General features: G+C 47.0%; 1 protein-coding gene across 1 annotated transcript in view; it reads right to left on the bottom strand.

Moving 5' to 3' along the window:
* Positions 1-14,289, bottom strand: part of CDH2 (cadherin 2) — a 329,318-nt gene that overhangs the window by 55,933 nt on the left and 259,096 nt on the right. The window contains exon 9 of the mRNA XM_078687382.1: positions 13,939-14,124. Within this exon, the coding sequence (XP_078543508.1) occupies positions 13,939-14,124 (186 nt within the window). The remainder of the gene's footprint in view (positions 1-13,938; positions 14,125-14,289) is intronic.

Genomic DNA, 14,289 nt, shown 5'->3' with positions numbered 1-14,289 from the left:
TCAAGGATCGACTCGACGACAACGCCCACAACAGCAAGGAACTTTTCAACATCGTCAAGGAATTCTCCAATCCCTCGGCCAACTCCAACGACATCACCCCCTCTCAAACCCTCTGCGACTCCCTAGCCTCTTTTTTCCACAACAAGATTGCTGACATCCACAACAGCTTTGACAACCAACCCGGAAGCCAACCCACCCTACCATCAGCTGAATATCTTCCCCCCGTTAACACCCTTAACGCCTGGAACCCAATCACCACTGAGGACACCATCCGCCTGATGAATTCCATCCACTCTGGATCCCCCACAGACCCATGCCCTCACCACATCTTCAACAAAGCAGACTCCGTCATAGCTCCGCACCTCCGAGACGTCATCAACTGCTCCTTCAACTCCGCTACCTTCCCAGAAGACTGGAAACACGCTGAACTCACCGCCCTTCTGAAAAAACCAACAGCAGACCCCACCGAACTCAAAAACTACCGCCCCATCTCACTTCTTCCATTCCCGGCCAAAGTCATCGAGAAAGCTGTCAACAACCAGCTCGCCGCCTTCCTCGAAGCCAACAAATCCCTCGACCCCTCACAATCTGGCTTCCGAGCAAAACACAGCACTGAGACCGCCCTCATCGCAGCAACAGACGACATTCGAACTCTATTGGACAATGGAGACACAGTCGCCCTCATCCTCCTCGACCTCTCTGCAGCCTTCGACACAGTCTGCCACAGCACCCTTTTACAGCGCCTCAGAAACATCGGAATCCAAGGAAAGGCACTGGAATGGATCACCTCGTTCCTCTCCGGAAGAACCCAGAGAGTCCGCCTCCCACCATTCAAGTCCGAGGCCTCTGAAATCATCTGCGGCGTACCACAAGGATCCTCACTCAGCCCCACCCTCTTCAACGTATACATGAGCCCCCTCGCGACCATCGCCCGCCAACACAACCTCAACATCATCTCTTACGCGGATGACACTCAACTGATCCTTTCTCTCACCAAGGACCCCAGCACCGCCAAAACTAACCTACACGAAGGAATGAAAGAAGTCGCCGAATGGATGAAACAAAGCCGTCTGAAACTGAACTCAGACAAAACAGAAGTCCTCATCTTAGGTAAATCCCCCTCTGCATGGGACGACTCCTGGTGGCCGGAAGCCCTCGGAAAAGCACCCATCCCGACAGACCACGCACGGAACCTTGGCGTCATCCTGGACTCTTCACTTTCAATGAACAGACAAGTCAGCGCCGTATCCTCATCCTGCTTCAACATCCTTCGCATGCTCAGAAAAACATTTCGCTGGATCCCCACCGAAACAAGGAAAACAGTCACCCATGCTCTGGTCACGAGCCGACTGGACTACGGAAACACCCTCTACGCAGGTACCACCGCCAAACTCCAGAAGAAACTACAACGAATCCAAAACGCCTCAGCCAGGCTCATATTAGACATCCCACGCAACGAACACATCTCTGGCCACCTTAAAGACCTCCACTGGCTACCCGTCAATAAGAGGATTACTTTCCGACTGCTTACCCACGCACACAAATCACTCTACGACATCGGACCAGATTGCCTCAACTCTCGACTGTCCTTCTACACCCCCTCCCGCCAACTTCGCTCTTCCAGCCAAGCATTCGCCACTGTCCCTCGCATCAACAAAACCACCATGGGAGGCAGATCCTTCTCATACCTGGCTGCCAAAACATGGAACTCACTCCCCGCTTTCCTTCGCCTCACCCAGAATCACCTAGCGTTCAGAAAACAACTTAAAACGTGGATATTTGACAAATAATCCCCCTCCCTTCCCCAAGCGCCTTGAAACCCTCTGGGTATGTAGTGCGCTATATAAATTTTATGACTTGACTTGACTTGACATTGCGCGTTCTCTTCTGTGGCGAATAGATCTAACCAAGGCTCTCCCCATTGCAGAAAGAGGCCTTTCGCCACGTCCGAGTTCAGACGCCATTCGTGATCCACCGAGCACCGACGGCTGAGTTCGTCCGCCCTGGCGTTCAGAGAACCTGCCAGGTGTTGAACCGTCAGAGTCACACCCTGACGTTCCAGCCATTGCCAGAGACGCAGAGCCTCCTGGCAAAGGGTCCACGACCCCACTCCGCCCTGCTTGTTGCAGTACCACATGGCGGTGGTGTTGTCCGTGAACACCTGCACTACACTCCCGTTGACAAAGGGGAGGAATGCCTTCAGTGCTAGGCGAATCGCCCGCAGCTCCAACATGTTGATATGGAGCCGGGACTCCGCCGGAGACCAGATGCCTCTGATCTCCGCCTCTCCCGAGTGGCCTCCCCAGCCCTGGAGGGACGCGTCCGTCACAACTACGTGCTCCGGTTGGGGAAGGGAGAGGGATCTGCCTCTGACCCAATCGCGGTCCGTAAGCCACCACTGCGACTGTCTCGCAGTGCCCTCCGAGGTCAGGACATGGTCGGATAGGTTGCCTTGATGCTGGGCCCACTGAAACTTCAGGTCCCACTGCAGAGCCCGCATCCGCCACCGGGCGTGATGCACCAGAAGGATGCAGGAAGCCATCAGCCCCAGCAGCCGCAGCGTCAACCTGACCGAAACCCGGGATAACGGCTGAAAGATGGGAATCAAAGCCTGTATATCCCGGACCCGCCGTTCCGGAGGATAAACCCGAAACTGCGCCGAGTCGAGAACCGCTCCGATGAAAAGGAGCTTTTGAGAGGGACACAGGTGTGATTTCGGCACATTGATGGAAAACCCCAGCTCGTGCAGGAGGTCTGCCGTCATCTGAAGGTGGTGGACGACTGTCTGGGGCGAGCCCGCCTTCAACAACCAGTCGTCGAGGTAGGGGACGACTGAAACCCCTAACCGGCGCAGATGAGCTGCGACCACCGCCATCACTTTCGTGAACACCCGTGGGGCGCTGGTAAGGCCGAATGGGAGCACGATAAACTGAAAGTGCTCGTGGCCTACCGTGAACCGTAGGTAACGCTGGTGGGCCGGCAGGACGGGGATGTGAAAATACGCATCCTGCAAGTCCAACGCTACCATCCAGTCTTGTGGGTCTAGAGCAGCCAAGACCTGAGCCAAAGTCAACATCTTGAACTTCTCCTTCCGGAGGAAGCCGTTGACGTTCCGTAGATCCAAGATAGGACGCAGGCCCCCCTTGTCCTTCTTGGGTACCAGAAAGTAGTGGGAGTAGCAACCACACCCTACTTCTGGCCCAGGAACGCGCTCGATGGCCCCCTTGGCCAAGAGGGCCGTAACTTCCTCCTGCAGAAGTGTCAAGTGGTCCCCCGACACACGGTGGTTCTGCGGTGGCATGGCTGGAGGAGTGCTCTCGAAGGGGAGGGAGTAGCCCCTTCGGACGAGCTGCAGCACCCACCTGTCCGATGTGATAGTGCGCCAGCGGGAGTGGTGATGGCGAACCCTGCCACCCACTGGCGTCACATGGGCCTGAAAGCTCGGACTAGGAGGATTTGGAGGCTGCTGCGGGGGGAGGTGTGGCCTGACCTCGCCGCTGTCCCCGACCGCCTCCACGGCGGAATCCACGGCCGCCACCGCGTTGAGAAGTGTTCTGCGGTGCGTGGCTGGCAGCACGTGTGGGACCGCCCCTTCCTTGGCCACGAAAGGAGCGAAACGAACCCGTTTGCTGGCGCTGGGTCGAGAGACCCAAGGACTTGGCCGTGACCCTGGAGTCCTTGAAGCGCTCAAGCGCGTTGTCCGCTTTGTCGCCAAACAGGCGACTGCCATCGAACGGCATGTCCATCAAGGCATTTTGGACATCCGTCGAAAAATTGGCGGATCTCAGCCAGGCGTGGCGACGAATCGCCACCGTCGTGGACATCGCTCTGCCCAGCGAGTCGGTCGTATCAAGACCACACCTGATGGAATACCTCGCCGCGTCTTGGCCTTCAACCATAGCCTGGCCGAGCTTGTCCCGTACCTCCTGCGGGCATTGCGGCAGACACTCCGCGACCGTATCCCACAGAGAGTGGGTGTAGCGGCCCAAGAGGCAAGCGGTGTTGCAAGACCGCAGTCCCAGACTCAGGGACGAGAAGACCTTTTTGCCATACTGGTCGTACCTCTTAGATTCCCGGTCGGGCGGGGCCGACGGGAACGCGGATTGGGAAGTTGAGGCCTGGATCACCAGACTCTCAGGGGTGGGATGGGTGGACAGGAACTTAGGGTCGTCCGAACACGGACGGTGGCGCCTGGCAACGTTCCTATCAACAGGCGAACCTGAAGCGGGCCTGGACCACGTGCCCAAAAGAACGTCCGTCAAGGCTTCATTGAACGGCAGCAGAGGCTCCTGTGGGCATGACTGCGGTTTGAAGACCTCGGTGAGGATGTTAGGCTTCACTTTTGTGACGGGGAGCTCAAGGCGCAAGGCCTTGGCAGCCCTCATCAACACCACAGAATAAGCAGCCCCAGCCTCCGACGCCACAGTGGGAGGCGAGACAAAACCAGGGTTAGGAGATTCGTCCAGACCACTGGCATCACCCAAGTCACCTGTCCAGTCCACGTCGTACTGACACTCGCGTGACAGAGGGTCCTCAGACCCCTCCCAACCCTCTCCATAATCTTCATCATCACCATATAGTGATTCAACGATGTAGACCGGCTCCTCGGGGTCAATGGGCCCCATCGGCGCCGGACTCGGCGTCGGACGACGCCGGTCCGACTCCGCGTCCGTAATCGGAGAGGGAATGGGGGTGGCGCCGCCCGGAGCCGGCGCCGGAGCCCCGACGCCGGCCGAAACCGGCATCGGAGTCACGGCGCCGCGCGGAGGCGGCACCACGGGTTGCCCCGATGGAATCGGCACCGGAGAGGCCGGAGGACCAGCCGGCGTCGACCCTGAAGGGCCCAGCGGCGCCGGGGCCGGAGCCGCCGGCGGCGTCGGGCCGGAGCACCCGACGGCGTCGGGGCAGGAGCACCCGAACCGCTCGGGCCCCCGGACGGGACCACCGGGCCCGCAGGCGCCGTAGGCCCCGTCGGAGGAGACAGCGCCCTCATGGCCATGAGGAACTCTTCTATCTCCTCGTGCGACGCCCCTTGCCCAGGGACCGACGGGTATGGAGCAGGCAGCGTCGGCGACCCACGCGGAGCCGCGGGGGTGGGGCCACCCGAACCCCCGGCCGCATCGCGCGAGCGTCGGGGGGAGTCGGGGGTGTGATGACGACGCCCCGACTTCTTGTGTCGCTTACCTGAGGAACCGGAGGAATGGTGACGACTTCCGGAGCGCTCGTGGCGGCTCCGCGACCGTTCTCTCGACCGCTCCCTCGACCTCCGCCCGGACCGGGACCACTCCCGACGCAGGGCCGACAGCCGGAGCTCGAGTAGCTTGCGGGACCGCTCCCGTCTAGCCTTACTCGTCAAGGCCCGACAGTCGACGCAGGACTCCACGTCGTGGTCGGCGCCCAGGCACCGGAGGCAGAGTCGATGGTGGTCGGTGACCGACATCAGGCGGTCGCACCCGTCACAATTCTTAAAACCGGGCATCCTACCGGCACCTAAAGAGTTAGAGTAATCAAAAAACTTTGGTCAAAAGACCGGAGTACTGCTCTTCGGATCTGCGCTAACTGGCGCGGAAAAAAGAAGAACTGACGTCAGCGCGCGGAGGCGGCGTCTATATACTCCAGCGACGTCATCACGGCGCACGACGCCGACGACGCGGAGCCGCAGGGGACGCCTGCAGACGACGCCTACCGACGCGCAGGGGTACTGCTACGCAAAAGTTTCCGGATCCAGACTGACGCCTGGGGATATTCTAAGGTAAGGAATCTAATACTAACCTGTTTCTTTCAGATGTTGTAGATAGTAATGGTAGCCCTGCCAGGGAGGAGGTGGGAAGGTGTGATAGAGAGAGTTAGGCCATGAGTTGTTTTCCTGGTGGTGGAGACGGTGAGTAGGGTTAGGAACGCTTTTCTCCATTGGGCTCTGCGTGAGGTGTGGAAGATGATATCAGTATTCAGGGCACCATTGCCCAGTGAGAAGTAGGTGTCGGCAAAGGGTGTTTCAGGGTGCGACCTCAAGAAGTTATATTTAAAACGTTTAGTGGCTTTTTTGGTGAGGGTGGAAGGGTAGTTGATTCTAAAAGTGTGCTTGCCGTTGAGCTCCATTTTAGAAAGGCTGTGATGTTGAGTGTAGGAGATAGGACGACAGTAAAGACTGTCAGCCGTTAGTTACAGGGCAAAGGGGTGACACTAGTGTGTGACCAAAAGAATAAGAGGTAGAAGTCAGTGCAATCCAGGAACAAACAGTGCGTAGGTGCAGCTTACATCATGTATCCTATATGCGTGGTAGCAGTTAGCTTACACCATGTACAAAATATGAGAGGTAGAACCGGTTAGGTGGAAACAAATTACAAATCTGAATGTAAGAGGTAGCAGCTGTGTAGTCTAGGTGTAGAAAGTGGCAGGGTGCAGCTTACAAGACTAAACGAAGTGAATGAGGTAGTAATAATCAATGCAACAACGTGAAGTAGCTTACATCGATGAACCAAATAAATGAGGTAGCGAACAGTGAGGGATAGGGATAAAGGTGAGATAGATGCATCTTACCACATATACAGTATAAAAATCGGGCTAAACTACTAATGAATTAAAGAATCCAATATATGTGCAAACAAATTACTGCTAATATCATTCAATGTACAGGTAGCAGAATAATACTGCAATAATAGGTATAGGTACAAAAGTTCAAAATACAGGTATAAACATAATACTGCGATAATAAGCAGACATTCTTACATATGTGAGGTAGCAATCTGTGCGTTGCAAATGTTCACAATTTAAGTAGAAATATAATACTGCAATACTAGGCCAACATTCTTTCACAAGAGGGTCTAGATACATAACTGAGCGCATTACCCGGTAGCTGAGCTTAGTCAAAGATCATAAGTTCTTAGTGAGAGATCAGGTAATGATGAAAATGACTAGTCCAGGATGGCCGCCCTGAGAGAGATTAGACTAATCTAACATGGCCGCCAAATGGGTGTAATAGAGCCAGTAGTCCTCTGTTTGTATATATATGTATATATATGTATGTCTATATAATGAAAAACATTTAAATGACAAAAAGCATATGAATTGATTTAGACAAGGGTGATATCAGTAAAACTAACAACAACAAAAAGCAAAAGAAAAAATACTCAGCAGAATTACTATTACTGCCATGAGAGGGCTCACCAAAAATCTACAGTTCGGCAATCGGCAGCTATTCATTGGCTGTTACTCCTCTGGCTCCACCATACTTGTAAATAGTCGTAGGTTTACAGTTACTGTTACCAATGGTTGTAGGAATGATAATGACATCTGCGATTTGTGAACAATGGTTGAATATCAAATAGAGTAATGCTAATAATCTGTGGTAAATGATTGTATATCCTCATCGTCTTAACATGAGACTATTGTATTTGGTATAATATGCTTGTATGGAAAAGTGTTATTGTCATATAAATGGCAATAAAAATCTACTTAAAAAAAAGATAAAAAACTTAAGTCCTACCATGACTCTGTTTTTACCTGGCCGAATGTACATTCTTAAACAATTATTTTATAAAATATGTATTAGTCATAGGAGAATCATCAATTGCCTATTGCCATTATTTGATTATAAGTGATATGACCCAGTGTATATTTTTAATAGGATGTCATATATACTGTTTTCCATATATTCAGCAAAGTAGTATAGTATTTTATTGTATGCTATTTATATATAACTTGAAGTACTTAAATTGTGAGATTTTACGATTTCCTGATAACTTTTATATAAAATGTATTATATATCTATCTATCTATCTATCTATCTATCTATCTATCTATCTATATATATATATATATATATATATATCAAGTATAGGATCATCCAAATGTAAAAAAGATAATCATCCGGCACTCCAAGGAAGGGTTTGAAAGTACTCAGTTTATTTATATTTCGACGAATTCACATCAACGCGTTTCGGAAGTCTTCTGCTTCCTTGTTCACGATGTATATATATATATTTTTTTAATGGATTATTCAATATCCAAATAAAGATCTTTTGGTTGATTGAATTGTCTGCCAATTGCCTTGTGCATTGGCAGATTCAGAACTCCAAAGGAGAAAACACTGCACGCCCTAGGAGCCCGAGACCTTCAAATATGGCTATTTTATCACAACCCATATCCAAAATCTATCAAATAACCTCTCAAAAACAAGCACTGACAAAGCAGTAGGTCTTGCTTTATTGGTTTTGCCAATGTATTTTGCCAATGGCGTGCAGCACTGTCAATGTAATATCAGTAAAGAAAGGCTTGCTGACGTGATTGGCACATTAATGCCTAGGCTCATACATACGTGGCGTCGTGCCTAGGGAATGACACGTCATTTTTTTCATTTACTGATTCAAGATCACTAAAGTGGTTTTAGAACTGCAGAGTGGCCCAGCAGCAAGTAGCAGCTGCCAGGTCCATCATAACAAAACAAAAAATGGACTGTAAAGTGCGTGGGGAGTAATGAAGGAAGGGGTGGGGGAGGAATTGGGAGGAAGTAACATGGAGGGGGTGGGGGCAAGGGAGGAGCCCGAGGCTGGGCCAAGGAGACCTTTATAACAATAATAAATGCCAATGAGGCATGTTTTCGTTTTTTTCCCATTTCACCACATTTTTATGATATTGATTAATTGGGCATTCTTTTTATTAAACTATTCTTTAAATCATTGGTGTCCAACGTAGGTCCAATAGATGAAGAAAGACTCCCTGATTCCCAGAATGACCCCGGACTAGACAAATTAGTACTATTTCTATCTGGTATACGTAAATTGAGTGCATTCAGCCATGTTGGACCTACAATAGAACCTCCTGCACTATAAACAGCATTCTGGACATACAGGGACAAGTGGTCACCCCCTTAAGTATTCATTTAGTATACGAATAATTATTTACAATTTCTAACAGAAAGAGAGTGAGGTGTTTATAGCGTGGGGAAGGTCTCTTGTTATTAACTAGGACTATTTTATTATTAAAGATGTGCTTGATAGAGCAGGGGGTTTACTTCCTTTTTTGCAGTGAGTGGTTGATGTGAATTGATAGGACACATTGTTATATTTTTTTCAAGGGATTTCTTTTTTGGGGTTTTATCAGTTACATAGTATCCCTCATTTTGGGGCATTTTGAGATAAGCACAGATGGCACCTAGCCATTATCCAGGTCTGTAAGTCGCTTTTGCAGATGCCTAAGAAACTTACCAGTATACGGTGCCATATAGTGCTGACTGATGTTACCTGCACAATCCCGAACACATTACAAAAGCAGGTTATACTCTTTTTGTGATATATATATATATATATATATATATATAAATACAATCAGCAGCGGCTGCGCTTGACCCTCAATAGAGCAGGGATGGGGCAGCAAGCCTCATGGCTCCCCGGTTATGATGTCCCTGCCTCTACCACTGTTGCATTCCTTCACCACCAAATCTCAGGGAAGGGCAAATAGGACGGCAGTTTTCACCTTAAAAGAGACATGCATTATTGCAAGAGAATTATTACCTATCCAGCAAATGTCTTGCACCAGAAACCGCCACATAATGGAACACAAAGAATAAAGAAAAGTGGAACAAGCTGTGAGACCCTTTCATAAGCAATGCTGATTCCACATAACCACACTTTTTACAATCAATATCTCTGCTCTTAAAGACTGTTACACATTTTAATTAGGGTTTTGCCTTCAAAAGACTTTACCCAATCTTTTAGATTTAACTGCGCCTGTTGCCAATGTAGAAAGGCATCAGTAAAAAAACAGAAAAACATGCTTGTTGCTGAAGCCTAACAGCACTGGCAAAAACAAAAACAAAATCCCCTCCAATATGGTGTTGTATTGTTCAAATGCATGTGCTCATATGTCATGAAGTGGAGACCATTTTGGCTTTTTTTTTATTTACTCTTTTAAGATGGCGGATGCCCATCTTCAAGCAGTAAAATCACAAAATAAATAAAAGATAAATAAACAAACACTTTTACAAAGGAGAGAGCCAGCAGAAATGGGTAACTTCTGGTCCCTCCTGAAAAGTAAAAATAAAACACTTATACCAAAAAAAAAAGAGGAGCAACGAAAGAGGATTGGGATCAAGGGGGAATAAGCCAATGTCGTTGATGACCAGTGACGACAGGGATTGCTGGATAGAAACAAGAAGCCCAGGTCTGGGTATATATTTTTTTTTAATTGGGATGGTGAGGGGTGTGGGAGCAGTGAAAACACTGGAGAGTGGGAAAGCAACATAAGGCAATGCAAGGAGAAGCAACACTCAGGAGAGAGGAGGAGAGAACAAGAAAACACATGACCTTCCACAGCGTGGTGAAAGCAAAAAAGAAGTATTTTCCTGAATTAAATTAAAAAGTTAAAGTAGTGGAAGGACACAATTCATTCAATCAAAAGGATGGTAAAGAAACAATGATTCAGGAGAGGGATAAACACTCAAAGAGGAAGGAAAGCTATCCAATAAGGATCAAGTAAATGGGTTTGAAAGAAAGCAACTGATGGAGCAAAGATTTGCACGTAATGCGACTTGCTTGTATTCAGTCTTCTCGACATAACGTTAAAATACTAATCAACATGTTTTATCCTATTAATATTGCATCACATGACATCGAAGTGAAGCTTGCATATCTGCTTTTACTAACGATAATCCGCTTGCATTAATATGCCACTGCTACACAGGTTTTCTTATTGCGCATGCGTCTGTCACACTCACGTGACATGACGTACTTTCTGCTTTGGAGGGAATCTTTTGCTTCTGCGCACTAGAACTAAGATGGCTGCTCTGTGTTACAGCATGCATGAAGCTTGCACTGCTGCTTTTGCTAAGCTGTTCGCTCTGCTTAACTCTAATGCAATAGTTAAAAATAATGTAATGGGAATAGAGTATAGATAAGTGGTATACAGTGCATTCATTTATTCTGTGTTTTAAAACTGTTTCTTTCTATTGTTTTCATGTAACGATAATCTTGGGCCTGGGAGGTGCTATTACTCCATCTTGAAAACCCACACTGCGCATGTCAAACTCCAGACGGAGATTAAGTCATTCGTCATTGAATCACAGCCAAGCTTACAGTACACTAGAAGATGCGCCTGGGAACCCGACCTACTGACCCCAAGCGGAAGAAAAAATTGTTAACATTGTATTTCTATAAGAACATCCATTGTTGGGTGGAATAAAGATGCATGGGAAAATAAAATTTGATGGGCGGGAACGTTAATAGAATATTCAATAGTAAAAGTTTAATTTTAGTATGGTGTGATGACCTCTCCCGTCTCTTGTCCAATCAAATTTGGGGATCCTTACACTTGCAACATTGGGGGGTGGTACACTGACATGAAAAATAGTATAACTAGGGTAGGCTTAGTTAGTTAATTTGTCCAACTTGTCCGAATAGCTGACCTGTCACTGACCCAATGCACTCAATAGGTGATCGGGAGCAGAGGTGCTGGCAGAGCCCTCTGTCAAAAGGTTCGAACCCCATACTGGGGTTTGAAAGCTGAAGTGCTGGCGAAGCACTTTGTCAGAGAGATCGATAACTCTTACCGGGTTCTGGCTGTTAGCTGGAGAGAGGGAGTAACGCAGGCGTTGCAACTTTAACTGCGGGTGCCGGTCTTAGCCTGTGGTGGTCCTGTCCTGATCCAATTTGGCTTTACCTGTCCTGATTCTGATCTGCACCTGCTTGCCTTTATGGTGCCTGCACTTTCGGGGTTCTGTCCTTTAAACTGACCCGTGGTCAGGGTTAGTTCTTCACGCCATATTAGTTAAATATTCAATGTGGGTATGTCATTGTATTGTTTCCTTCTCTTTTCCCACCCTAATGTCAAATGCGTAAAGTTTGCTTTATAAAATCTCTGCATATTTTCATTCTAATCATTATTTTCTTGATTGAAAAATTTCTGATGGTTAATATTTGGATTAAGACTTTTAAGAAATTTAGATAAAGAATTTAAACCTTTCCCGCGTTTGTGGTTATTATATGAGTGCAAATGTTATTATTTTACATATTATTCTAACTCCTTTTGATCCCTTAGGACTTTAGGTACCGATGAAAAGGATTGGTAAGTCAATGGTATAGGTCCTAAATTAAATTTATAAATCACTGATTAGAGTAAGTGCACAGGTTACCTGATTAAACTCACGATAAGTTGTGTTGTTTTATGGGCCCAGGTGAGTATGGTAAAGTGAGGCGGGTGACTGGCGCACTCTCTCACAACCAATGACAAGCACTGGGGAGACCCAAAGCCCTCTATCAGTATTGGAATTGTAGACAAAAGATCTTTAAGCAACAGACAGCTGAAGCTGACAGCTAACGTTTTCTGTACACGAGACCAAAAATCTCACTTGGTGACAATCGTAAGCCTGTGGATCTGAATCACTATAGGAAGACCATTTCATGTCACAAAAGGAATGAAAACAACTATTTACAAAATCCCCTGGGAATAATTTGTAGGAGATGCTATATGACTATCATAAATCTGAAAACTATGACTCCTTTAGCACATAATTGATTTAAAAGTGGATTATAATCTGGCAACAAGGTAAACATTTAAAATATTTATTCACTCCGAGCAGAAGCCTTATCGCGAAATAACCTGCGTTTCCAAATTATTTTCTGTTGCATAGTATTAGAAAATTAGACTAGTTAGCTTCATTTAGAAACCAACACACTGAACGTAAGTCAACTGAATACACGGAGTTACTGTCTACTGAATTAGGAGAGGAAACATGGCATGTCCATACTGCAATGCTTTACCAACAACTGCCCTGGAGAGAAAAAATGCTTGATTATTTACTAATATATTACCTTAGCTACATCTAGTGGTCATGCTTTTTTATTCATAATATTGCCGCACAGATGTCTGCCAGCCTCACCCACTACTCATCAGCCAGAATCTTTTAAAAGTAACTGACGGCATGTGGTAACTAGAAATACGTAACCTTCAACATGTCATAATATATCCACGCGATGCAAGCTTGGACCACACACATACACACACGCCATACTTGCACATACATCACACACACACAAATACAAGCACACACTTTGTATTAGAGCCATATCTGGGCACTGTTTTGCTTTCTTTCCTCCAATCAAGGATGAGTGAGTATCTCGTCTAAGGGATAAACTTAAATAAAGCTAGTATGAAGACTTCATCGAATAAAGGCCCAATTGGTAAATCTCCACACACCTTAAGGAGCTCATTCAGTCGATCTATGCTTTCTTTCCTTTAGGAAGAATAGGTAAAGACCCGATTTCAATTTTATTACATGAATGACATATACATGTAATTTATGAAATAAAGTGTTTTGTTCTGATTATGTGGTGTAGAACATTGCCCATGTCGTCTGGAATGTTGAGAGAGAATGTTGGGTGTGGCTGTGGCAGTTGGTGGAAGACCTGTGTTATAAAGGGTCCATTTTGGTGCTATTCTAATAAATAAACCTTAAAATAACAGAAAAAAGTTGGAATATTTGCAGTTTGTTTAACAAGGACACGGCAGAAAATGCACAGGAATTGTTAAAAAATGGAATACAGCGTGGCCCTTGCTTGTTAAGATGAAATTCCTGGAGCAATGTAATGGATGGGATATGATCTGAGAATGGTGGTGACTGGACAGCTAATCAAGCATATTTTATTTATTTTATTTTTGGCATTTGTACAGCGCTCTGTTACCCGTAGGTGTCCTGCGCTAAGTGTCACTCCTAAGGTAGAGGCATAATTCTGCTGGCCAGCACCAAAGACCCATAGGAAAGCCGACACGAACAGGGCTTCACTTTCAAAAAGGTAATTGCTGCCTACAAGAATTCTATAAACCGCACATGCAATAGTGTAGCTAAAAATAAAAACTACAACAAACAAGAGTTCCAGCTGCTAGACCTTTAAAATAATTCAACTGGTTAAGTGTAATGCTCTTACCATGGCCATTCTTACCCACCTTTGCAACAGTTACCAAGCCGTCATTGGTATTCGGATCAGTGACAACACGGAAGTGGCCTGTTGGATCGCCACCAATTATCCTATACACTGCATTCCAGGCCGGAGTGTGTGGTTGGTCCTTATCACTAATGGTTAAATTTGCAACTGTAACATCCACGCGGTTTTCTGGAACCTCTCCATAGAACTGAAGAAAGAGAAAAAAATGAAAATTACTGCAATGAAGATTTATATAGGCAAAAAGGGAAAAAAGAAAAATTGGTGCCCCAGAATGCATGAGCTCCTTAATGCACACATTTTCTTTCTAAAGAGAGGGATCTTCAACCGTGAGCCTTTTGTACACTACGGTGAT

Source organism: Lissotriton helveticus, chromosome 4_1 (genome assembly GCF_964261635.1).
Source record: "Lissotriton helveticus chromosome 4_1, aLisHel1.1, whole genome shotgun sequence".
NCBI classification, from domain to species: Eukaryota; Metazoa; Chordata; class Amphibia; order Caudata; family Salamandridae; genus Lissotriton; species Lissotriton helveticus.
Note: the sequence above shows the minus strand (reverse complement) of the source record. Positions and strands in the feature narration are given on the sequence as shown.